The 27615-nt window shown below is 43.2% G+C and overlaps 1 protein-coding gene across 1 annotated transcript in view; it reads left to right on the top strand.

Annotated features, from left to right (window-relative positions):
* LOC126249484 (dynein axonemal heavy chain 7-like) overlaps positions 1-27615 on the top strand; it is a 1193512-nt gene that overhangs the window by 412966 nt on the left and 752931 nt on the right. The window contains exon 24 of the mRNA XM_049951137.1: positions 15742-15943. Within this exon, the coding sequence (XP_049807094.1) occupies positions 15742-15943 (202 nt within the window). The remainder of the gene's footprint in view (positions 1-15741; positions 15944-27615) is intronic.

The following is a 27615-nucleotide window of genomic DNA, read 5'->3' as shown; positions in this document are numbered from 1 at the left end:
ATTTACTTAAAATTTTACACCATATTCCAAGGGACGTTCAGGCAGACACTAGGTCATACATACTTTTTATATATACAGTACTTAAATATATACGTAATTTACGAAAGGGAAAATAGTTGACTAACTTACTTCAAATTTTTACACATTACTTTAACAAACGTTTGGATGAATATAGGCTATATACACATATCAAAAATGGTTTTGTATCATCCCAGTTCCCAGAACTCCTCAAGATAGACATTAACTGTGAATATTGTATCACAGACACAGTCCCTTTTACTGTTCAGAGATGTCATTAAACACGGCCAAAGATGTAAACAACCATGCATTAGCAGCACCTATTAGACGGAGGGGTCCGACAGCCGATCAGTTCCAGTCATTCCACCAGGAAGGAGGTACACGACTCGTGCTATCTGTAGTTCAACCATGCCTAGATAGTCAATACCACGGTTCGATCGTATCCGCATTGTTACTTTGTTCCAGGAAGGGCTCTCGACGAGGGAAGTCTCCAGATGTCTCGGAGTGAACCAGAGCAATGTTGTTAGGAGGAGGAGGAGAGGAGGAGATTTAGTGTTTATCGTCCCGGCGACAACGAGGTCATTAGAGACGGAGCGCAAGCTCGGGTTAGGGAAGGATGGGGAAGGAAATCGGCCGTGCCCTTTCAAAGGATCCATCCCGGCATTTGCCTGAAGCGATTTAGGGAAATCACGGAAAACCTAAATCAGGATGGCCGGAGACGGGATTGAACCGTCGTCCTCCCGAATGCGAGTCCAGTGTGCTAACCACTGCGCCACCTCGCTCGGTGTTGTTAGGACATGTAGGAGATACAGAGAGATAGAAACTGTCGATCACATGCCTCGATCAGGCCGCCCAAGAGCTACTACTGCAGTGGATGACCGCTACCTACAGATTATGACTCGGAGGAACCCTGACAGCAACGCCACCATATCGAATAATGATTTTCATGCAGCCACAGGATAATAATAATGAGCGTATGGCATTGGTGGCCGGGAGACCCCTCGCGGGGCGGCTCGGCCGCCGCTCCGCAGTTTCTTAAACATCACTACTGCGACTTGCGAGTGAATGAAGATGAAATGATGATGAAAGACACACATCACCCAGTTATCTCGAGGCAGAGAAAATCCCTGACCCAGCCGGCAATCGAACCCGGGACCCCGTGCGCGGGAAGCGAGAACGCTACCGCAAGACCACGAGCCGCGGACAGCCACAGGATGTCGTGTTACGACTCACACGGTGCATAATAGGCTGCATGATGCTCAACTTCACTCCCGACGTCCATGACGAGGCCCATCTTTGCAGCCACGACATCATGCAGCGCGGTGCAGATGGGCCCAACAACTTGCCGAATGGACCACTCAGCATTGGCATCACGTTCTCTTCACCGATGAGTGTCGCATATGCTTTCAACCAGAAAATCGTCATAGATGTGTTTGGAGGCAACCTGGTCAGGCTGAACGCCTTAGACATATTGTCCAGCGAGTACAGCGAGGTGGAGGTTCAATGCTGTTTTGGGGTGGCATTATGTGGGGCCGACGTACGCCGCAGGTGGTCACGGAAGGCGCCGAACAGCCTAACGATAAGTGAATACCATCCTCCGACTGATAGTGCAACCATATCGGCAGCATATTGGCGAAGCATTCGTCTTCATGGACGAAAATTCTCGCCCCCATCGTGCACATCTTGTGAATGACTTCCTGCAGGATAACGACATCGCTCCACTAGAGTGGCCAGCATGTTCTCCAGACATGAACACTATCAAACATGTCTGGCATAGATTGAAAAGGGCTGTTTATGGACGACGTGATCCACCAACTACTGTGAGGGTTCTGCGCCGAATCGCCGTTGAGGAGTGGGACAATCTGGACCAACAGTAGCTTGATGGACTTTTGGATAGTATGCCACGACGAATACCGGCATGCTTCAATGCAAGAGGACGTGCTACTGGGTATCAGAGGTACCGGCGCGTACAGCAATCTGGATGACCACCTATGAAGGTTTCGCTGTATGGTGGTACAACATGCAATGTGTGATTTTTATGAGCAATAAAAAGGGCGGAAATGATGTTTGTGTTGTTCTCTATTCCAATTCTCTATACAAGTTCCGGAAGTCTCGGAACAGAAGTGATGCAAAACTTTTTTTGATGTGTATACATAAGTGAAATGTTATTACCTAAAATCTCAAAAAGTTCTTGACCAGTTTGCTTCAAATTTTAAATGATACTCTTTTAAACATTTAGACTACAGAATCTGAGTTTGCAATAACATTAAACAAGACGCATAGTCAGAGAGAGGGGGAAGAGTCATGGACAGAGGGGACGGGTGGGGGGGGGGGGCGAGGAAATTGACATATGTGACGCAAAAGAGGAGATGGACAGAGGGGGCAAGAGAAGATGGTGAGAGAGAGGGGAAGAGAATATGGGCAGAGAGAGGGGAGGAGGTGATGTACAGTGAGAGGAAGAGGGAGATGAACAAAGAGAGGGGAAGGAGGAGATGGGCAGATAGATGGGGGAGAAAGGAATTAGGATACGTTTTCTCTTTTCTTTCTTTTGCATTTATCGAATCTGAGCCACAGCAACATGTGGCCAGGTACAGCTGGTAAATATATAGTTAAAAACTCTGAACAGCATAACCATTAGAGGTTCTGATACACAGTAACAATGTCCAGTGGTTTCAAATACAGAAACAAAACTACTTCTTAATAATCCCTTCTTTAAAAAAGGGGAATTTTTTATAGAAATAAGCACTTGATTACGAACATGTAAATGGCCTGTGTGCTGCAGTATAAATAGGATGTATTAAGAACTATTTCTATCCTTCTTTTAACTGACACATATGTACTATAACACTTATTGTGTATATGACATAGGTAACAGTAACTCTCACAAGTACATATATATTCTAAACCGTCTTGTTTCATAGCCTTGCAGCAATCCAACTACTTTCAGAGTTCTCTCAGGTCCCACTACTGGATTTGCACCGCAAACCGTTGCAACGTTGTCTGAAACTGGTCTTTGTCTCTCCCACCAATAATCTATTCATAAACAAAACAAATCATCAGTTTTAAAACAAAACAGAGGACACACAAGAACATCACACTCAAATTTCCACGGAAATTATATGATTTATTTGCTTCTAAGAACACCTCGCGAAGTGTGTCTCTTTCACTGAAGCATCATTTTCCTGTTAGCTACATGGTTCCAAAACCTGCTCTGACGTATCTGCCAACTGAATGTCTGCACACTTGCTAAAAAGAACATCAGTCGCCTAGAAAACCGGAATTACGTAGCCCGAAATCCACGTCTGTGCACGTAAACATGTATCTGTTATCTCTTAGTTTTCTACACTGCAAGAAACAACTCTGTTAATCACGAAGGATCATTTTCCGACTTCTGAAATATCGTACCAAAACATCTCTGTCCCAGAGAGAACACGACCTCTACACACTGCGAGGGATACTGGCAAACTCCTTGATTTCAGGAGCTCCAAACCACTTCACGAAATTATGTGACATGTAGGCCTTCAGACAATCAGAAACAGGAGCAAATGTGGGCAGTTTAACTAGCTGTTTCCTGCACACTTACAGCGCTTCTGAAGGTTTACTTCCCACTCACACTTTCAGAATTTTCTCAACAATGAGAGTTGGAAAACACAGGCTGTCACAGGAATATTACGTGCCCTTGATGTCTGTCTCATCAACTGTCATACCCATTAGCAGGATTAGGGAAAGGTCGACTCACACCTGGAGGCTGAACAAAAAACCGCTTTCCCCTGCCACCGAAAATGGTCCTACTGAACAGAACTAACACATAAGTGCGAAAAGGAAATGAAATTTTACAGTACCTTCTAGTTATCCTTCGTTATCTGTAAAGCAATCTGATTCTGATAATGCAAAGTTGATGCTATTTGCCTTTTTTGTATTAAGTGCTAATTTATTAGTATTCGTTCATATATGACTATCACTTACTGCTAAGTTTGCTTTTTTCTATAGCTGTACCGAAGTTTTTGTTGTGGTTATTGTGTTACTGTCGTATGCTAAAAACATTTTTGTGCCATAGCAGATAGGGAAACCATTAATGTATATCAAAACAGGATTAGCCCTAAAATACTTCCTTGTGGAACATATCTTTTTAGGTTTTTGGAATCAGTTAACTATTTGTTAACCATTTTAAATATATTCTGAACATTTTCTTTTTTAATAAATATTTGGTCAAGTAGGATCTGAAGCATAAATTGACTATACCTTCTACTCCTATTGCATCCAATTTGTGGCAAAGGACGACATGATGAGCTGTATCAAATGTCCATAAAATTCTGCAGGGTATGTGATCGCATTGTCAATACGTAGGATTCCTCTGACATTTCGGTCATTATTGCAAATGCCCTTCCTCAGGGAGTTTTGCTTACTGCTGAATGAGAAAAACCTTACTTCTTATAAAATAGAGGAAGAATCTGTTCTCTTAATCTGATAGGCTATTGACGATGAAGAGGAGGGGTATTAGCCGTCCTTCAGACGTGTTTGTTTTATTTCTTGTTATTGGTGGAAACAGACGTCGTTGCCTGGCGTTTGCCATTGGTAAAAAAATAGGCGACTGAGAAACGGGCGACAGAAGTGCTGTTTACCTGCTGCTTAGTGCTGGCTGAGGCGTGCCAATACTCCATGCACCTACGGCAGTTGTGGTCTCTCGCGCGTGTGTGTGGGTTGCTATGAGAAATCTGTCATCCCGTAGAGCTGTTACAAATGGCAGCCAAGAAGAATTTTATGGACAATAACAACGGTCGTGGAAGCCTATGTTTACGTGTCTTCGGTGTTGCCGAGCGGTTCTAGGCTCTTCACGCCGGCCGCGGTGGTCTAGCGGTTCTAGGCGCCCTGTCCGGAACCGCGCGACTGCTACGGTCGCAGGTTCGAATCCTGCCTCGGGCATGGATGTGTGTGATGTCCTTAGGTTAGTTAGGTTTAAGTAGTTCTAAGTTCTAGGGGACTGATGACCACAGCTGTTAAGTCCCATAGTGCTCAGAGCCATTTGAACCATTCTAGGCTCTTCAGTCTGGAACCGAGCGACCGCTACGGTCGCAGGTTCGAATCCTACCTCGGGCATGGATGTGTGTGATGTCCTTAGGTTAGTTAGGTTTAAGTAGTTCTAAGTTCTAGGGGACTGATGACCTCGGATGTTAAGTCCCGTAGTGCTCAGAGCCATTTGAACCATTTTACGTGTCTTAGATGTCTTTGATACATTAAAACTGCACCGGGATGCTTGTTGTCCTCCTTCAAATGTTTCTAAGATACACTTCATCCACTCAAAAATGCTCTTATCGAAGCATAAAAAATACAAATATGTTCCTGATTATTAAAAAGACTCTGACTGAAAAGTGTGGTACCAGGTGTGGCATTCAACCTTCCTCAGCACCAAATTTTCCCAAAAATTTTGGCGTTTGAACTTATTCACGTCTTTTATTTTTATTTGTTTATATACAACTCATCTCAAACTCCCACAAGCTCCCATAACTGCAACTCACTGACACCCACTAGGCCATAGCTGTAAGTCGCTCGTATCCATCCACCCATAGTTCACTCACTCTTTCAGCACAACTCATTGTCGTTATCTCTTTGTGTCTCTCTGTAATTGTCTCCTGTGTCACAGCCACAGTCCCCTTCATTCGGTCCTACAACTACTTTCTCCTGTTACTGTCTACCTCTTACTCTCTCTTAGTGCTACTATCTCATTCCTTCCTTCGTACTGCTGCAGTATCACTATCTGTCTCTTCCTTGTTTTCATTGTCATATACTCTGTCTCTTATTATCACTGCCTCTCACACATTTCAACTTTCTCTTTTTCTTTATTCCACTCCCCGCCCCCAGTCTGGCAGTGTCTCCTTCACTCTTTACTCTTTTTCCTTGCACTGTTCTGTCTCTGTCAACTACGTTCCAAATGGTTCAAATGGCTCTGAGCACTATGGGACTCAACTGCTGAGGTCATTAGTCCCCTAGAACTTAGAACTAGTTAAACCTAACTAACCTAAGGACATCACAAACATCCATGCCCGAGGCAGGATTCGAACCTGCGACCGTAGCGGTCTTGCGGTTCCAGACTGCAGCGCCTTTAACCGCACGGCCACTTCGGCCGGCAAACTACGTTCCAATTCCACCGTTTTCCTCTCTTTCTCTCACACTGCCATTGTCTCCTACGCTCTTTGCACATGTATAACACAATCATTTTGTACTATGTCTTCCAGTATTTATTGCTTGTCCGTCGCATTGCCGCTGCTACTGTCTTCCTTTGCTTCAACATATAAAAAAGCACTGAGCGAGGAGACGCAGTCGTTAGCATAGTAGACTCCCATTTGGGAGGACGACAGTTCAAACCAGTGTCCGGCCATCCTGACTCGAGATGGTTTCTTCGAAAGGGTATAGCCGACTTCCTTCCCAACCTATTCGATGGGACCAATGACCTCGCTGTTTGGCCCCATTCCCAACATCACCCAATCAACCATAAGAAAGCGCGAATATGTTTGTATGCCAAAATTTTTGATAAAGGTGCTGTGGAAGCTAGAATGAGGCAGCTAGTATCTCACTTTTCAGTCAGAGTCTGTTAAATAAGTAGGAGCATATTCGCATTTTTTGTGCTCCGATAGGAGCATTTTTTCGCTGATTCCCTTCTTTTCCCTTCTGCAGTAGGGCATGTAATTCATATGAAACGAAATCTATTGATCAGTGAAATTTAGATGGCTTACTTACGTGAAACTGAAATAATGCAAAACTAATTTTACACCCCACACCGGATTTTAAGAGCACAAAATTTTGCATGTGCTTCAGTACTACGACATGGGGTTCCTCGGTAATAACGGAGACACTTCACAGCTTATTTCTTCGTGCTATATGACTTTATAAACTACGGTTTCCCCTTACACCGGCCTTTACGTGCGTATTCTACGTCTACTAGTAGGGTAACTTTGAACCTTTGTATCTCGGAAACGGATAAAGATAGGGCGAAAATTTTCAATACCGTTCAAAACCGGGATCTTAGGAATATATCGTAAAAATTACGTTCACTTGCTGTGCTCATCCGTCTCGGAATCCGTGGCTAGGTTTTAGTACTTAAAATACAAGTTTTTGGGGTGTTTCTCGATAACGGGTAAAGATTTTTAGGAACGGGAAGATTGTTCTTCTAGATAAATGCCTAGAGAATACATCGTTAAGATCTGAGCACGCGATAATTTATTATTTAGATTTCGTCTCATTCCGTATTTTACTTGTAAAATTAGGGTAACATTGAACCTCTGTATCATGGGAACGGATAAAGATATCAAGAAAATTTTCAAGGCTGCTCGAGACCGGAATCTTAGGAATATATTGTAAAAATTTGAGCCATTTCCTGTGCATTGCCGTTTCGGAATCCGCGGCTGGCTTTTGGTCAGCTGGTGACGGCGAAAATATAGCGAAAAATCCCTTTTTTAGTGTTTTCCCTGGAACCGCCTTTGAACTAATGGTAGCTTCATAAGTCCCATCAAGCCCACAGTAGACCACATTAGATTCAAAAATAACCAACCGATTTGCTCCATTTGACTAAGCAAGAGGCAGCGTGTAATATTCATACTTTGACTCTAAACTATATGATAATGACACTAAGAGGATCCTTTTGTTTGGTATGTAATTGGTCACTAGCCCAAGGGCTATCAGTAACAGTTGACTCTACCTTTTATCACCAATAGTACCCGAGGTATGAGCCGTCGCATGCATACCGATGAAGTCTACAATTGCTTTTTCTGTGTTTTAGCTGTTCTGAATCCACAATGGGGTTCAATGAGAATGTGGAGCTTCGTTAAGAAACTTGTTAACCTTTCCATCACGAAAGAATCAGAAATTTTTGACAAGGATGACAGTAGCGAAAATAGCCTACAGTTATCAATACTTTCAGGATCGCCTTTCTTGAAAAGTGGTAAGATTCTTAGAAGTTCGAGATATTTAGGAAAAATTCCAGTTCCTAATGAATCACTGATTGTGTGTATGTTTATATACAGCTGCACGTGAATAGTTCAAGTATTGACCACGGCTCTGCATGATACGAACCTATGAAGTGTTCATGGCCCATTGCGTAGTTTCCCCTGTGCTTCGTAATACGCGAGACAAGATGATTTGCTAAAAATCTGTACAGCTATTTTTACATTTGTTTCGTCATCCATAACGTAACGACTGTTTGATATATCAGTATCGGTGTCAACGACTGCATTTCTTCACCACTATTCTTGCCAGAAAGAGCATCATGCCCTGGGAGTGTTGTACTGGAAAGATTCCTATACTACAGTTCCCACATATAAATGCAACGAAGAGTAAAAGCAATATAATGGTGGCTGGTGTACTTGTCTATCCAACCACATGATGTAGTACTTTGGGAAAATATGATCGTACCTCTTATAGCATTTGTGGCAGTTCCTACACTCTGATATGGAATGGGTACGCCTAACGTCTCACAGACAGCTCCTGAAAAAAATGCCATTACTTACTGCACCCTGCGTAAAGTTTGTCTGCTCTCTTCCCATAAGTGCTTTGAATGACCAAAATTCTAGCGTGCAGAGTTCGAGAGAAGCGCCCTTAATTCTTTCTTTCATTTCAGGCTATTTTAAGGAACATATATAAGTAAAAAAATGGTTGTTTCTGTACAAATCAAAGACTTTTACCTGTTATATTCTTTAAAGGACATGATCTTTCCTTGTACTATTGCTGCTACTGTTGCTGCCTAGACTATCACAATTGTGCTTTGCCAGAGGCTTTACACAGCGTCAAGCACTGATGAAAAATATTTACAAGCGTTCGCAATATCTCAAGAACTCCCCACGAACCAATGACTTTATCACTGACATGGTCCATAGACTTCAAAATGTCGTGTCTCGCTAGCTTACGTGCATTTTGCCTCAATACACAAGCACTAATTTCTGTCATTTTCGCGATGGTATTCCTACTTTCTGTAACTGTTTTTATCTAACACATCGTTATGTTTCTGAGTGCTGACTTTCTAACAAAACAGTAGAAACTGCAGAAATACCACCTAGAGATACACCGATGAGACGAAACATTACGTCATTGCCCACCGCAAGACTGAATGCCACCTGGTGGCGTTGTGCGCGTACTACGCGGAAGGAAAATATATCAGAGCAGAGACAATCTATCCATTGATAACATAAACCCACTGAACTAAGTAACTTTGACTAAGGGCAGATTGTTATGGCCAGGGGCCTGGGAAGGAGAAACTCGGAAAAGGCGAAGCTGGTCGGCTGTCCATGTGCTATTGTGGTGAACATATATGAAGAGTGGTTTATGGACAGTGAAACCACGAGTACGCGTTACCGTGTTGGCCGTCCATGCCTCATCATAGAAAGTAGAGGTTGGAAACTTGCCTGCTCTATAAAGCAGTATAGGTGGCAGAGTAAAAATCTGATGCAGGTACACGTGTTTCGAAGAAAGTCGTTCAGCGCATATTGTTGAACATGGGGCTCTTCACCCGACACCCTCAACGTGTTCCTACGTTGACCTAAAAACATTGTCATTTACGATTGTAGTGGTCACCGGATCATCGAGATTGGAAGGTGGATCATGTAAACGTGTCGCTTCGTCGGATCAATCATGTTTCTTGCTACACTAGTTCGGTGGTCGTGTCTGGATAGACCTTGCCAGGCGAAGTGCTGCATGCCACAGGGATATGTCGGTGGGGGCAGTATTATGCTATGGGGGACATTCACCTGCGCTTCCATAAGGTCTGTGATAGCAATCGAAGGCACCATGAACGTTTTGGACTACATGGGCATTATTTCAGACAACTTTCATTCCTTCATGCCTGATGTCTACCGAGAAGGGCAGCATGAACAGTCACAGTTTTTTTTTTTTTTAACCCATGGGAGAGTGTCACAGAGATGCCGAAGAAACTGAACTGATAGACCCTTGAAAGAACTCGATTTAAATGATGAATCTAGAAATGTACTACAACCTACCCAGCCCAATCTCCAAATGGTGCTGCATGGGCGACAGTGCCCATGGCCTCAACAGTGCAGCGCTTGCTTCGCTGTGGTGGCCATGGGTACTGGCTATGCCGCTATGTGGTCCGTGTGGAGCTCTTGGCCTGCATAAAGTAATAAGATGGCAGGCCCTAGTAGTCGCAAAACAGCTTGAAAAATAAAAAATGAAGTCATTATCCGGATTGTGCAGCTAGACCCAGAATCGCGGCGTGCGTCTCGTCGGCTGCTGGCCTGCTGTCTGTCATGAGCCAGCCCTTCTGCTGGAGATCTTTGAATTCCAGCCAGAGAGCGCTCAAGTCGTGCTGAAGTTAGAGAGCCTGTATACAGAGAGAGTTGCCCGTGATTGGCTGATTAGCTTTGGCGCCATTTTACTGCCAAACGTCTCTCGCGGTTCCTATGTTCGCCGTGCTTTTGAGTTGAACTGAAGTTCAGAGGACTTTTGGAAACGATTAAAAGGTATTTGAATTATTGAGAGACTTGTTATGCGTTGTGCATGCATGTCCGATTTAGTTGTATATCGTTTTTAGTACGTAATTAGCGTTTGCGGTCTTAAATACGAGTTGAAATAATACAGTGTTTTGTGATGAAGTCGGTAGGCCTACATGTTTGAAGTAAACACGTTAGTAATTAGAATGAAAATTTCACTCTACAGCGGAGTGTGCGCTGATATGAAATTTATTGGCAGATCAAAACTGTGTGCTGGACCGAGACTCGAACTCGGGACCTTTGCCTTTCGCGGGCAAGTGCTCTACCGACTGAGCCGGCCGGTGTGGCCGTGCGGTTAAAGGCGCTTTAGTCTGGAACCGCGTGACCGCTAGGGTCGCAGGTTCGAATCCTGCCTCGGGCATGGATGTGTGTGATGTCCTTAGGTTAGTTAGGTTTAATTAGTTCTAAGTTCTAGGCGACTGATGACCACAGCAGTTGAGTCGCATAGTGCTCAAAGCCATTTGAACCATTTGAATCTACCGACTGAGCTACCCAAGCACGACTCACGCCCCATCCTCACAGCTTTAATTCCGCCAGTACCTCGTCTCCTACCTTCCAAACTTTACGGAAGCTCTCCTGCGAACCTTGCAGAACTAGCACTCCTGAAAGAAAGGATATTGCGGAGACATGGCTTAGCCACAGTCTGGGGGTTGTTTCTAGAATGAAATTTTCACTCTACAGCGGAGTGTGCGCTGATATGAAACTTCCTTCCAGAGTAGAGCACTTGCCCGCGAAAGGCAAAGGTTCCGAGTTCGAGTCTCGGTCCAGCATACAGTTTTGATCTGCCAGGAAGTTTCACGTTAGTAATTGTACAGTATTGTTTTTGACATCTGTAATTCTTTCTGCAGCCATTTGTAAACGATGCCAGGTTGTGCTGTAATTGGTTGTTCCATAGAGGCATTATTTTGGTTTCAGTATTAGGCCTATCGCCTGACTGTTGACGCACTTGTAAGCACGTTTTCCGCAGGTGTCGTGGTTGCTGAAACATTATTCGTAGTAAATAATTGCAGGTACTCTTGAAGACAGTTTTTAATAGGCCTACTTGCTGTGCGGAAGAAGGGATACGGTAGTTTTCTTGTTATATTTGGTCGTTATTAGAGTAGCCTACATTAAACATTACCTGATTTTTGTAATCTTTTTCGTTTGTTTTCTACGAGAGGTATTCAGTACAAAGTCGTAAGCAGTTGTTAACTTGTGACATGCAAAAAGTTTGAAGACGTGACAAGAAGTACTAATACGTCTCACACTTTTTGCATGTCACAAGTAAACAACTGCTTACGACTTTCATTCATCTGACGTAATACAGGTAGTTAAATCTTATGCACTTCCGATACAAAACAAATGCTATACACTAAATTTTTTTATTTGCGTTACTTTCATTGCAATATGTCTAGTAAACGAACTTTAAAGGAGGTAAATGGAAGTAACGAATAATTTTTACAGCCACTGTATCAAATTTTCCTGTGATGTACGTAGTAGGCTAATATGAGTATATTATAGCTGTAAAGAAAGGCATTTAACGAATGATTTCGCCATATTGTCTTGTGTTTTTGATTCGGTGAGTGTGTACTCCACTACTCCATTACTGGCCATTCAAAAGTCCCGCCCGCAGTTTGGCAGAAAAATGTCCGGCGTATCGTCCGGTTGGCCACACTCTCCCTATACAGGCTCTCTAGCTGAAGTGTGCGAATTTGCTCAGCCAGCGGTAGCTGTTGTCCTCTGGCTACACTATTACCAGGTTCAGAGCTCCCAGTTAAATTGTCATGTAACAAAATACTATGCATTTGGTCAGCCATATGCAACTAAGAACCCAACTCTTCGTTGTTAGTAGACATCACAGTGGTTTTAATAGCGAAAGGCAACTGACAGACCCACATTTGTGTTAATGTTGCGTCTGAAATTTCAGATTCAGTCACTAACGAACGTAGATGGTGCCAAAATTCCGATGGGGCTCTGTCACCTATACACTCGTTTTTTAACGCTTCTTGAATACATGTTTGATTTTCGAACACGGTGAAGCATGTAGTCTTTAAGGTGTGTGGTATAGCACACACTGGGCATGTTATGAATAATGTCTGATAATAACAGATGATATATTTGTGGTGTCTGTTCTTTCTGACGTGAGTATATAAGTAGTGTGTGGAATAAGCTGAGAAATTGGGTCTGACAGGAGGAGAGCTAGCACAGTCCATGCGGCTGTGGCATTGTGGTCAGAGCATCTGCCTAGTAAGGAGACCCAGGTTCCAATCATGGTTGAGTACAAATTTTCAACTTCCCCCGCTGACGTCAATCACTGCCCATTGGTAGCTCATGTCTTTAATTCTTTGTGTCTTGAGTAACAGACTAGTTTAAGAGTCAAATGCACTGATGGTAAGGACAAAATCTAAACTGTCATCATATACACCGTAGGCAGCAAACGAAAGTTTAAGTAGTTTGAACCACAGATATGGCTGCTGTGGCATGTACTGAGGAATGGCTATTTTATTTCACGGCGCAGAAGACGCAGTGCAGCGTATCGGTAAATTGTCCGCATGCTGCATATTACACCAATTTTCCCGCTAATGACTGTTGACTGGAAGCACTTCAGAAACCGCAGTAGTAGTCACTCTGAATGTCGTACAACTGCCCCGACGAGGCGGCGTCTATTGTGCCTGGCGTTTTAACTTCATCCTTACCAGCTTCTCGTGATCCATGGCTTTCTGCTTGGTCACCACTTGTGGGAAACGTTGATCAACAATAAGTGCAGTAAAAATTTCTTCTTATTTAAATGGCACACTTCACTGTAACTCAGTGGTTGATACATGAAACACGAGACAATATAATAGATAAACAGAATGCCAGCCACTTAAAGGCGGGAATACAGAGTTAGTAAAAGAAAGATATTCCACACTTCAATTCTTCGGTGATTGTTTTTGACGTTCGACTAGTTGCATCGCCACATATCTCTGGAAGTCTACGACGTACCATCGAATCCATGCTTCGAAGAACCGCAATTGTAGTGTGTTCCAAAGATGTACCAGCACACTGCTAAGCAGTGATAATGAACTTTTGGCTCATCAGTGTACTTTACAGAGTCTTAGGTAGTAAATCCATGGAGATGGGGATGCACGAGAAGGGAGAAATTCGTTACACACTCGGTTTACTGAGGAGTGACGTCAAAATCACATATCACTTGATGTGACCATGGAAACTAACAGCTTTGGAGATACTACATTAATTTCATCATATTTCGCAGTTTCTGTATTATAGTTTGCGTGTTATGGCAGTATACCATTTCAAGGGAACGGTGCATTGAAGATTTATCACAAACATGGCATCCTGGGTACGATTTCTTATAATTAAAATTCTATTAATAAAGTCAAGCCTTGAGGAGGTCCTAAGATGAATGATAATGTTTTTGAGTGTTGCATGTGTGCAGTGGGGTCGGTTAGGATATCGAGTTTTGGAGTGGAAGGAAGTAGGTTCATGTCCTGCTATATGCTAATATTTATTTCATCTTCGCATTCGTATCAGATTCTGAAACCAGCAATGACATTTATATTCCTCGCTTGTCACAAATATTTGACTGTTTACTTTCGAATGTGTTGTGCTTTCCGATGCCCACTTAACCACTGGAGAAGCTGGTATCAGTGTCATGCTCGGCTTACAGGAAATGTGCTGCTGGACAAGCACACGTCATTTTGATGTTACTTCCGAGTAATCTCAGCGTGTCACGAGCTTCCAGAACATCCCATTTTTGCCTTGTACGCGCAGATATTATTGTCAAATACGCAGCACCTGCCTACGACACGATAATTACAGAGCAATTCAGGCAACTTCCATACCTCTTGCACTGACCAGCATGACTCTTTTTAGAGAACTGGTAACAGCAATCTACCTGTAATTGGCCAATAAACAGTAGAATACCACAGACATTATGTAATGTATTACAGTGTTCTGGCATAAACTGTGAACCATTATCTCACCACTGAAATAAGTACTGTATCAATAAGAGTTATTTCCTGTTATTAGTTACTTACAAGGGAACCTCCCCATCGCACCCCCCTCAGATTTAGTTATAAATTGACACAGTGGATAGGCCTTGAAAAACTGAACACAGATCAATCGAGAAAACAGGAAGAAGTTGTGTGGAACTATGAAAAAATAAGCAAATTATACAAACTGAGTAGTCCAAGTGTAAGATATGCAACATCAAGGAGTGTGTAAGCTGAGGAGCGCCTTGGTCCCGTGGTTAGAGTGAGTAACTGCGGAACGAGAGGTCCTTAGTTCGAGTCCTCCCTCGCGTAAAAATTTTACTTACTTTATTTTCGCAAAGTTACGATCTGACCGTTCATTCATTGACGTCTCTGTTCACTGTAATAAGTTTAGTGTCTGTGTTTTGCGACCGCACCGCAAAACCGTGCGATTAGTAGACGAAAGGACGTGCCTCTTCAATAGGAACCGAAAACATTTGATAGCAAATTCATAGGTCAACCGATTCCTCCACAGGAAAACACGTCTGAAATATTCTATACGACACTGGTGACGGCATGTGCTTCACATTACAGGAATATGTTGTCGACCCACCTAACTTGCACACTTGGCGAATAGGTAAAAAGTTTCTTCTACCTTGCCCGATTTAGGTTTTCTTGTGGATGTGATAATCACTCCCAAAAAAGTGATGAAAACATAAGAGTTTGTCACATAAACGGCAACAAATGAATGCAAGTTTCACAGTCGCACAGTTTTCCCTGTGCTCTGTCAAAACATACGTTTTTAACGTTTTCAAGTTTTTCCGTGTGTAGACCGTCAAATCCTGCATGTGTCCAAGCAAATCTGAACATGTCCTGGAATTTTGGAGAGCGAAGTTGATCATGTCTGAGTGCATGAACTTTGATAATTGTCTGAAAATAAAAAATTAAAACTTTTCACTCGAGGGAGTGATTGAACCAGGGACCTTCCATTCCGTAGCTGCTCGCGGTAACCACGGGACCACGGTGCTCATCAGTGTACATGTACCTTGATGTGGCATATCTTGGACACGGACTACTCAGTTTGTATATTTTGCTTATTTTTTTCATAGTTCCATACAACTTCTTCTTGTTTTCTCGATTGATCTGTGTTCAGTTTTTCATGGCCTATCCCTGTGCCAACTTATAACTAAATCTGAGGGGGGTGCGATGGGGAGGTTCCCTTGTTAGTTTTAATGAAAACTATTTGTGTCATGAACAAACATACTATTTAATTTCAGGAATGTCCCACGAGAATCAGGTACCACGATCTCTAGACAAGGTGGACGTGGCAGTCCCTTCCAAAGGCCTTATTTATGATCACATGTACACCTTTAAAGAAAAAGGAACCTGGGTCTACTGGCCAGAACTACTCAGAGGCATGGAGGCAGAAGAGATGACAAATGTACACCCCATCTTAGTTCCAACAGTTGATTCTGTTAGGTAAGTAACTATTTGCTGTTGGAAACAAAATACCGGTACCTGTAAATTATTTGAAAATTGATAAATCTCGTTTTAGAAGGAATTTTTAAAATTTTCAACGTTTTGTGAAATTAAAAAATTTTTGCTTGATCAAGAATGCTTCATTCGCATTTGTTTTAATGCTGTGCCTCTACATGATACATAGGAAGTTAGAGGCATTGTCTTCTACATCTACATCTACATCTACATCTACATTCATACTCCGCAAGCCACCCAACGGTGTGTGGCAGAGGGCACTTTACGTGCCACTGTCATTACCTCCCTTTCCTGTTCCAGTCGCGTATGGTTCGCGGGAAGAACGACTGTCTGAAAGCCTCCGTGCGCGCTCTAATCTCTCTAATTTTACATTCGTGATCTCCTCGGGAGGTATAAGGAGGGGGAAGCAATATACTCGATACCTCATCCAGAAACGCACCCTCTCGAAACCTGGCGAGCAAGCTACACCGCGATGCAGAGCGCCTCTCTTGCAGAGTCTGCCACTTGAGTTTATTAAACATCTCCGTAACGCTATCACGGTTACCAAATAACCCTGTGACGAAACGCGCCGCTCTTCTTTGGATCTTCTCTATCTCCTCCGTCAACCCGATCTGGTACGGATCCCACACTGATGAGCAATACTCAAGTATAGGTCGAACGAGTGTTTTGTAAGCCACCTCCTTTGTTGCTGGACTACATTTTCTAAGCACTCTCCCAATGAATCTCAACCTGGTACCCGCCTTACCAACAATTAATTTTATATGATCATTCCACTTCAAATCGTTCCGCACGCATACTCCCAGATATTTTACAGAAGTAACTGCTACCAGTGTTTGTTCCGCTATCATATAATCATACAATAAAGGATCCTTCTTTCTATGTATTCGCAATACATTACATTTGTCTATGTTAAGGGACAGTTGCCACTCCCTGCACCAAGTGCCTATCCGCTGCAGATCTTCCTGCATTTCGCTACAATTTTCTAATGCTGCAACTTCTCTGTATACTACAGCATCATCCGCGAAAAGCCGCATGGAACTTCCGACACTATCTACTAGGTCATTTATATATATTGTGAAAAGCAATGGTGCCATAACACTCCCCTGTGGCACGCCAGAGGTTACCTTAACGTCTGTAGACGTCTCTCCATTGATAACAACATGCTGTGTTCTGTTTGCTAAAAAATCTTCAATCCAGCCACACAGCTGGTCTGATATTCCGTAGGCTCTTACTTTGTTTATCAGGCGACAGTGCGGAACTGTATCGAACGCCTTCCGGAAGTCAAGGAAAATAGCATCTACCTGGGAGCCTGTATCTAATATTTTCTGGGTCTCATGAACAAATAAAGCGGGTTGGGTCTCACACGATCGCTGTTTCCGGAATCCATGTTGACTCCTACAGAGTAGATTCTGGGTTTCCAAAAACGACATGACACGCGAGCAAAAAACATGTTCTAAAATTCTACAACAGATCGACGTCAGAGATATAGGCCTATAGTTTTCCGCATCTGCTCGACGACCCTTCTTGAAGACTGGGACTAGCTGTGCTCTTTTCCAATCATTTGGAACCTTCCGTTCCTCTAGAGACTTGCGGTACACGGGTGTTAGAAGGGGGGCGAGTTCCTTCGCGTACTCTGTGTAGAATCGAATTGGTATCCCGTCAGGTCCAGTGGACTTTCCTCTGTTGAGTGATTCCAGTTGCTTTTCTATTCCTTGGACACATATTTCGATGTCAGCCATTTTTTCGTTTGTGCGAGGATTTAGAGAAGGAACTGCAGTGCGGTCTTCCTCTGTGAAACAGCTTTGGAAAAAGGTGTTTAGTATTTCAGCTTTACGCCTGTCATCCTCTGTTTCAATGCCATCATCATCCCGGAGTGTCTGGATATGCTGTTTCGAGCCACTTACTGATTTAACGTAAGACCAGAACTTCCTAGGATTTTCTGTCAAGTCTGTACATAGAATTTTACTTTCGAATTCACTGAACGCTTCTCGCATAGCCCTCCTTACGCTAACTTTGACATCGCTTAGCTTCTGTTTGTCTAGGAGGTTTTGGCTGCGTTTAAACTTGGAGTGAAGCTGTCTTTGCTTTCGCAGTAGTTTCCTAACTTTGTTGTTGTACCACGGTGGGTTTTTCCCGTCCCTCACAGTTTTACTCGGCACGTACCTGTCTAAAACGCATTTTACGATTGCCTTGAACTTTTTCCATAAACACTCAACATTGTCAGTGTCGGAACAGAAATTTTCGTTTTGATCTGTTAGGTGGTCTGAAATCTGCCTTCTATTACTCTTGCTAAACAGATAAACCTTCCTCCCTTTTTTTATATTCCTATCAACTTCCATATTCAGGGATGCTACAACGGCCTTATGATCACTGATTCCCTGTTCTGCACTTACAGAGTCGAAAAGTTCGGGTCTGTTTGTTATCAGTAGGTCCAAGATGTTATCTCCACGAGTCGGTTCTCTGTTTAATTGCTCGAGGTAATTTTCGGATGGTGCACTCAGTATAATGTCACTCGATGCTCTGTCCCTACCACCCATCCTAAACATCTGAGTATCCCAGTCTATATCTGGTAAATTGAAATCTCCACCCAAGACTATAACATGCTGAGGAAATTTATGCGAAATGTATTCCAAATTTTCTCTCAGTTGTTCTGCCACTGACGCTGCTGAGTCGGGAGGTCGGTAAAAGGAGCCAATTATTAACCCAGCTCGGTTGTTGAGTGTAACCTCCACCCGTAATAATTCACAGGAACTATCCACTTCTACTTCACTACAGGATAAACTACTACTAACAGCGACAAACACTCCACCACCGGTTGCATGCAATCTATCCTTCCTAAACACCGTCTGTACCTCTGTAAAAATTTCGGCAGAATTTATCTCTGGCTTAAGCCAGCTCTCTGTACCTATAACGATTTCAGCTTCGGTGCTTTCTATCAGCGCTTGAAGTTCCGGTACTTTACCAACGCAGATTCGACAGTTTACAATTACAATACCGATTGCTGCTTGGTCCCCGCATGTCCTGACTTTGCTCCGCACCCTTTGAGGCTGTTGCCCTTTCTGTACTTGCCCGAGGCCATCTAACCTAAAAAACCGCCCAGTTCACGCCACACAACCCCTGCTACCCGTGTAGCCGCTTGCTGCGTGTAGTGGTCTCCTGACCTATCCAGCGGAACCCGAAACCCCACCACCCTATGGCGCAAGTCGAGGAATCTGCAGCCCACATGGTCGCAGAACCGTCTCAGCCCCTGATTCAGACCCTTTTATCCGACCTGGTTCGGAACCTAAACACTCGAGCAGTACACAAGAACAGGTCGCACTAGCGTCCTACATACAGTCTTCTTTATAGACGAAAAACATTTTCCATTTGAGTCCTCAAAATCTGACATACATGTATTCTGTCACGTTAAGCAGAACTCTTGTAATAACAGTAGCACACAGCCATTTGTTCAGGAATAAATAATATACGTAATATAATATGAGGGTTGCCCAGAAAGCAATGCACCACATTTTTTTCTTCAACAGTTCTTTATTCAACATAATGAGAACTATACACATGAAAGAATGGTGTTTTATCTACACACCCTATTTTTCCACTCAATCCTCATCCCGTTCTGCGACCTTCCTCCAGTGCGAAAAAAGGGTGTTTATGCCCTGTCGGTACCAATCCTTATCCTGGTAGCGGAGTCAGTGCTTCACTGTGTAAATCACCTCCTCATCGTCCTCAAAATGTCTTCCACGAATGGCATTCCTTAGTAGCCCAAACTAGTGAAGTCCAAGGGGGTTAGGTCAGGTGTATCAGATGTGACAGCCTTGGATGGTCTCCCTGACCGCTGCAAATTGTGGAGCTCCGCCGAACCGCCTTCTGATGACCTCACCCTTCGTGCCCAGCGACTATCTGTACACCCATCGACAGCAGATGCTCCGTAGACTTTGCACAAGCGTTTGAGAATATTCCCCACAGTTTAAGAAACTCTGCAGTGAGAAAATCACCTACAGACGCCATTTTGAAACTGTCCTGCAGCTACCCTATCTGTCGGAAGTGACGGAAATTTGGCCCGCTCACTCAGGAGACTTCAAACACATACGTAACGGTTCGCATTCGTAGCATTGTTTACTTTCCAGGCAACACCCGTATAATCTTGTATAACATAACCAGCTTTACTCTCTTTTTTTTCATTTTAAATCGCTGAGGAATTTCGTTGTTTGGATATTAAGGCACCTCACTGGAAATCTTCATCTACGTACATATACCAGGAGCCAGCGTACGGTGTGTGGCGGAGGGTACCATGTACCACTACTAGTCATTTCCCATTCCACTCGCAAATAGAGGAAGGGAAAAATGATTGCATATTTCCCTCCATATGGCCCTAATTTCTCGTATCTTACCTTCGCAGCCCTTACGCCGAATGTGTGTTGGCGACAATAGAATCGTTCCGCTGTCAGCTTCAAATACCGGTTCTCTAACTTTTCTCAATATTGGTCCACGAAAAGAATGTCGGCGTTCCTCCAGGTATTCCCATTTCAGTTCCCGAAGCATCTCTTTACCCACCGCTAACTAATCTAGTAGCCCGCCTCTGAACTGCTTCGATATCTTCCTTTTATGCGACCTGGTTCGGAACCTAAACACTCGAGCAGTACACAAGAACAGGTCGCACTAGCGTCCTACATACAGTCTTCTTTATAGACGAAAAACATTTTCCCAAATTTCTCCCAATAAACCGAATTCGACCATTGGCTTTCCCTACCACAGTCCTCACATGGTTGTCCTATTTCATTCATTTTGCAACATTACGCTCAGACAGTTAAACGACGTGACTCTGTCAAGCAGTACAGTACTAATGCTGCATTCGAACGTTACGATTTTTGTTTTCCCACTCATCCGCATTAAATTACTTATTTCTACATTTAGAGCTAGCTGCCATTCATCAGACCAACTAGAAATTTTGTGTATGCCATCTTGTATCCTCCTATAGTCACTCAACTTTGACACCTTACCGTACACCACAGCATCATCAGAAAACAACCGGAGATTCCTGCCCACCCCTCAGCCAGATCATTTATGCATATAGAAAATAACAGCGGTCCTATCACACTTCCCTGGGTCACTCCTGACGATACCCTTGTCTCGGATGAGCGCTCGCCATCGAGGACCACATACTGGGATCCATAACTTAAGAAGTCTTCGAGTCACTCACATATCTGGGAATCTATGCTATATGCTCGTACCTTCGTTAACAGTCTGCAGTGGGGTAGCGTGTCAAATGCTTTTCGGAAATTTATAAATATGGAATCTGCCTGTTTTCCTTCATAAATAGTTCGCAATGTATCATGTGAGAAAAGAGCAAGCTGAGTATCGCATGAGCTATACTTTCTAAAACCGTGCTGATTCGTGGACATAAGCTTCTCGGTCCCAAGGAAATTTATTGTATTAGAATTGCGTATGTTCAAGAATGCTACAGCAAAGCGATGTTAAGGACATTGGTCTGTTATTTTGCAGGCCCGTTCTTTTAACCTTCTTATATACAAGAGTCACCGGTGCTTTTTTTCCAGTCGCTTAGGACTTTGCGATGGGCGTGAGATTCACGATAAATGCAAGGTAAGTACGGGGCCAATGCCCTAATCTACTATTCGAAAAACCGAATTGGGTCTCTATCCGGACCTGGCGACTTATTTGTTTTCCGCTCTTTGAACTGTGTCTCTGCACCAGGGCTGCTTATTACTACGTCATCCATACGGGACTCTGTGCGAGAGTCAAACGAGAGTATGTTTCTGCGATGCTTCTGCACCAACGATTTCTTAAGCAGAACATTTAAAATTTCGGCATTAGTTCTGCTGTCTTCTACTGCCACACCAGAACGGTCAACGAGTGACTGAATGGAAGTCTTAGACTCCTCTAACGACTTTACATAGAACCATAATTATCTCGGGTTCTTGGCTATTAGCTAGATCTTTTGCTAAGCTATGACGATAGTACAGACTATAGCGGATGCTTAAAGTGACCATCATTCATCTCTTGGCACTTTTAGGCCCTGGTCAGTAAGTTGTTTAAGCTGGAATGTTGGAATTTCAGTAATCTCATCCGAAATGCTCTTCTGTAGTTCTTGATGACTATGAGGGTTGCTGCTTTACACCTCAGACTTGAGGGGGCCCCACACAAAGTAATCGCACGCTGACAGGACAGCTCATGTGACCTGGGTTGACAGCTATGGCTGGGGCCAGATTGACCTCTGCTAACTTGCTCTGTCACGCATGAAGATTGTGTAAATGTGCTCCAAGGTTCGGCCGGCTGTTATAGGCAGGTGCTCCATCCTGTTGGAAGTAAATGTAGGTCTTTCCTCCTCCGTTAATGCTGTCACAAATGGTTTCAAAACGTTGGCAATGAAACGCACCAAAGTCAGCATCTGATGAAAGAAGATGGGACCACTAATGCGGCGTTCAGACACTGTGCACCAAAGCCTAACCTTTTGATCGTGCAATGGCGTTTCGTGAAAGTTATGCGAATTCTCCGCTGCCCAGAATCTGTAATCCTGCGAGTTGACGTAACCACTCAGATGAAACCAGCCTTCACCAGACAAAAAGAACAGATTCATGTTCAAGCCATTCATTGTTATCTCTGTGAACAGCCATTCACAAAACTGGAGGCGCTGAGGAACAAAGAAAATGAGTCTAAGCACTATGGGACTTAACATCTGAGGTCATCAGTCCCCTAAACTTAGAACTACTTAAACCTAACTAACCTAAGGACATCACACACATCCATGCCCGAGGCAGGATTCGAACCTGCGACCGTACAGCAGCGCGGTTCCAGACTGAAGCGCCTAGAACCGCTCGGCCACAGCAGTCGGCGCTCAGGAACACCCGCTGGTTTTAATGCCTGGACAACAAATACTCACTGGGGATGCATGCGCAGGTTCAGGTGGAGTATTCGTCCGTATGATTGACTGATACTCCGGTTTCTTGCGACAGCCGTCAGTTTGATTTGGTAGAATTCTGAAGCATTTTCTGGTGAAATGCAGCCACCTCTTCTGGAGCGCAGGCATGTTTCGGAGTGTTTTTTGACTTCTACGAAACAGATTCTGTCTGACGCCGTTTTCGGGATGTGTTCCATGACACTCCTAGCACTTGACACCACTGAACTCTCAGCAAACAGCTGACCCCACCATTTATACAAATCTATTGTCCCGTTAACTTTCCACAACGAACACCCGCTGCTCCACTGTGAGTACCGTCGTCCCCTTCGCACTGCTCCACTCACACTGACGCAGCCCACATTACTCTCTGAACCGGTGTGGATCACGTGGCAAGTGTGCACGTGGTGTAGTTATATGCGTACATACACGTCCAATCATATCCACTCGTCAGGCCAGTTTTATTTGCCCCTACCTGTAGTTTCTGTATGCTTCAGACATAGATATTTTCACAGACGCACGAATCTCTACTATCTTTCGCCTGCCTTCATTTGCGTATTCTCTTTTGGACCGAGAGTGCAAAACCCTTAGCTGCCGCAGCATTTCATTGTTAAACCACAGTGGGTCTTTTCCGTCCTTAACCCATTTACTAGGCGAATACCTCTCCAGAGCATGGCTTACAACCTGTTTCTATTTTGTTCTTTCGCTACGTCCGCCATACTGGATCTAAATTATGTCAGCTCGAAATGAGATGCTAACAACTGTCCGCAGCTCGTGGTCTCGCGGTGGCGTTCTCGCTTCCCGAGCACTGGGTTCCGGGTTCGATACCCGGCGGGGTCAGGGATTTTCACCTACCTCGAGATGACTGGATGTTTGTGTTGTTCTCATCATCGCGCAGTTGAGCGCCCCACGCACCAAACATCATCATCGTGCTAACAACTGCTTAGCCGCTGTTTCTAGCAGATACACTTCCCTAGCCTTCTTGACTGATTTATTAAGTCTTGTAACCATATTCGCTATGATGACATCATGATTACTAATCCCTGCCCCTACACTGACGTCGTCGATGAGATTCAGCCTGTTTGTAGCTACAAGATGTAAGATAGTTTCATTGCGTGCCGGCTGAAGAACTAGCTGCCCAAGGTAGTTTTCTAAAAACGTATTCAAAAGTACTTCGCAAGACTATCTGTCTGAACCCCCTGCAATGAATCCGTAAATGTTTCAGGCTATACTCTGCAGCCTAAAGTCGTCTCCAACTAGTATTACATGCCCGGGGTATTTTCGCGCTACTGACCGTACACTTTCCTTGAATGACTTTAGAACTGTCGCAGCGGAATCGGGAGGACAGTGAAACCATCCAACAATTAACTTGGTTTCACCTACACCTGTTATATGCGACCAGATAACCTCCCTGTCATATTCATTTTCCACCCCAATAGAGTTAATATTTTTCCCAGCTGTAATGAAAACTCCCCCAGTTATGGCGTCTAACGTGTGTTTTAAGTATACATTCCATGAATCGCTAAATATCTCATAGCTTTCTGCTTCGGTTTTTAGCCAGCTCTGAATCTCAAGAATAATTTGAGCGTGAGAACTTTCCTGGGGAGCAGTAAATTCAGGAACTTTGTTACGAATACTTTGACAATTTACTGATAAAATTTTGTCAGCCGAAGTGTCTTTACTTTGTACGGGGTCTGATTTCACTGCTTACATATCGACTAGTGAGTGTTTATCGGAGTGCCTCAAACTACCTCGTAGCCTAAAAAATCCCCATGTGTATTCCACAAGTACTCTCTGTGACGTTATCCGTTTTTAGATGAGTTTACCAGTATTGGTGCGAGGTAAGATGAATTCGTAGTACAGCTGAACGCTAGCAGGCCCAGTTCTCAGCGCGCTCTGTGGCAGTTACGGTTTCTGGCTAGTTGTTGACTGCTACAAGCGAGTCCAGGTGCAAAGAGAATCAGCGTCGTAGGAAATTGGGAAAATCCCAATACAGGGAATTTTGATGTCTGTCGCTAGCATGGCCTTTGTGCAGAAGACAATGTTACAAGAAATGTCAGAATGTCAGACAAGCTGAAAGATGGCTTCGTAAATCTCTATGAGGGTCTATAATAATTTACAGTCAAATATTAATACACATCTGGATACATCGGCGATCCCAGATTAATGAGATCACCCAATGACACAACAATATTTCACTATCCTTAAAACTAAAGACGTTAATGTTTCACAATGAATAAACAATGAACCTCTGAATCAACAACTTTCAATCGCTTTGTGTGAATTCAACAAGTGGTATCTCAGATGGCAGCTTTACCCTATACCTATTATACCTGAAAGCTACGTACCTGTGTCTATTTTATTTATTGATTTACGAAGTCTTTTATATATTTTTCATTATGCAAACATTTGTCAGAACATCTCCACAACAACACAACGCAAATGAATGCAGCGTGAATACCTCACATTTTGTCACACTTGTATATTTATTTAATGAACACTTTACACTTTTGTCAGTAACTTTATTCAAATGTTGATTGCAAGTGCTATAAAAATCTATGCCAATTTAAAAGTGGTCAATAGCATGTGTTATCGGACACCACAATCGAAAAGAGAACCAAAAGACGCTTCTGTTAAGAATAAATATTTTTTAAATAATATTTATCGATAATCTGCATTCATTTTATGTGGACCCACTTGTGCAACGATATTGGCTTATTTGTATTTGAACCAGCTATTACTCATATTTGTTGTAAATTATGTGAACGTAACTGAATGTTTATGACATATCTTTGATGTAAATATTGTCGTAATATGTTAGGATAGTGTGGGAAAGTAGACAATTTGAATCAAATCATGTCTGTAGCATGTAAAAACGATGTGTTTTTGGTGGGGATGGCCATGGCCTTCAGTCAATGGAAAAGCAGACAGTAGCAGTACACTACAGGAGTCAAATGGTGACTGTTTTTTTTTTTTCGAGTAAAGAACTCAAGGGAGCAATTCTAAATACTCTGTGTCGAGTTCTTAATGAGGGCAGACCTGCCTGCAGTAACCTGCGTCGTTCAATCATGGAGATGCCTGATTCTGGGCAGTGAACGGTCGTTACCATATTTCTGAAGGGACTGTATATTTCTAGACATCTAAATGTGCTCCACAATAGGACTCTAACTTATTCCACTTGTGTTGAGGAACTGAGGATAGACAGAGTACGAGTTACTGTTCTTTGATGCATGGGTGTTAATTTGCAAATCATCATGTTGAGCTCAGAGCTGTTTTGAGCAGCTGAGTATTTCATTATTATGATCATGAAATGGACTTAGCTTTTACGTATCTTTGATTACAGTTAAGTTTGGTAGTTTTGCTATCATTCTCATATCGTTTTCAACGTAACTTTACTGCATTTAATAAGTGTATTCCTTGTCTGTACATTAAGTGAATACCGTAGGACCACTTCCCATTAATGTGAGATGTCCTTACTTGAACAAACATTGTTTAGTATCATTCTGTTACCTACATCAATTACAAACTTTACAACAGCACCCTTGTTATTCAATTAATCATTTATATTTAATCTTATATTTCTGTGTAATTTATTAATTCGCAATTCTAGTCAATGCCTCCCCCCCAATGAACCATGGACCTTGCCGTTGGTGGGGAGGCTTGCGTGCCTCAGCGATACAGATAGCCGTACCGTAGATGCAACAACAACGGAGGGGTATCTGTTGAGAGGCCAAACAAACGTGTGGTTCCTGAAGGGGGCAGCAGCCTTTCCAGTAGTTACAGGGGCTACAGTCAAGATGATTGACTGATCTGGCCTTGTAATACTAACCAAAACGGTCTTGCTGTGCTGGTACTGCGAACGGCTGAATGCAAGGGGAAACTACAGCCGTAATTTTTCTCGAGGGCATGCAGCTTTACTGTATGGTTAAATGATGATGGCGTCCTCTTGGGTAAAATATTCCGGAGGTAAAATAGTCCCCCATTCGGATCTCCGGGCGGGGACTACAGGGAGGACGTCTTTATCAGGAGAGAAAAAAAACGGGCGTTAACGGCTCGGAGCGTGGAATATCAGATCCCTTAATCGGGCAGGTAGGTTAGAAAATTTAAAAAGGGAAATGGATAGGTTAAAGTGAGATATGGTGGGAATTATCGAAGTTCGGTGGCAGGAGGAACAAGACTTCTGGTCAGGTGAACACAGGGTTATAAATAGAAAATCAAAGAGGGGTAATGTTGGAGTAGGTTTAATAATGAATAAAAAATAGGAGTGCATAGTGAACGCATTATTGTGGCCAAGATAGACACGAAGCCCACGCCTACTACAGTAGTACAAGTTTATATGCCAACTAGCTCTGCAGATGACGAAGAGATTGGTGAAATGTATGATGAGATAAAAGAAATTATTCAGATAGTGAAGGGAGACGAAAATGTAATGCTCATGGGTGACTGGAATTTAATAGTAGGAAAAGGAAGAGAAGGAAACGTAGTAGGTGAATGTCGAATGGGGGTAAGAAATGAAAGAGGAAGCCGCCTGATAGAATTCTGCACAGAGCATAACTTAATCATAGCTAACACTTGGTTCAAGCATCATGAAAGAAGGTTATATACATGGAAGAGGCCTGGGGATACTGGAAGGTTTCAGATAGATTATTTAATGGTGAGACAGAGATTTAGGAACCATGTCTTAAATTGTAAGACATTTCCAGAGGCAGATGTGGACTCTGACCACAATCTATTGGTTATGAACTGT

The sequence above is a fragment of the Schistocerca nitens genome, chromosome 3, assembly GCF_023898315.1.
Source record: "Schistocerca nitens isolate TAMUIC-IGC-003100 chromosome 3, iqSchNite1.1, whole genome shotgun sequence".
NCBI classification, from domain to species: domain Eukaryota; kingdom Metazoa; phylum Arthropoda; class Insecta; order Orthoptera; family Acrididae; genus Schistocerca; species Schistocerca nitens.
Note: the sequence above shows the minus strand (reverse complement) of the source record. Positions and strands in the feature narration are given on the sequence as shown.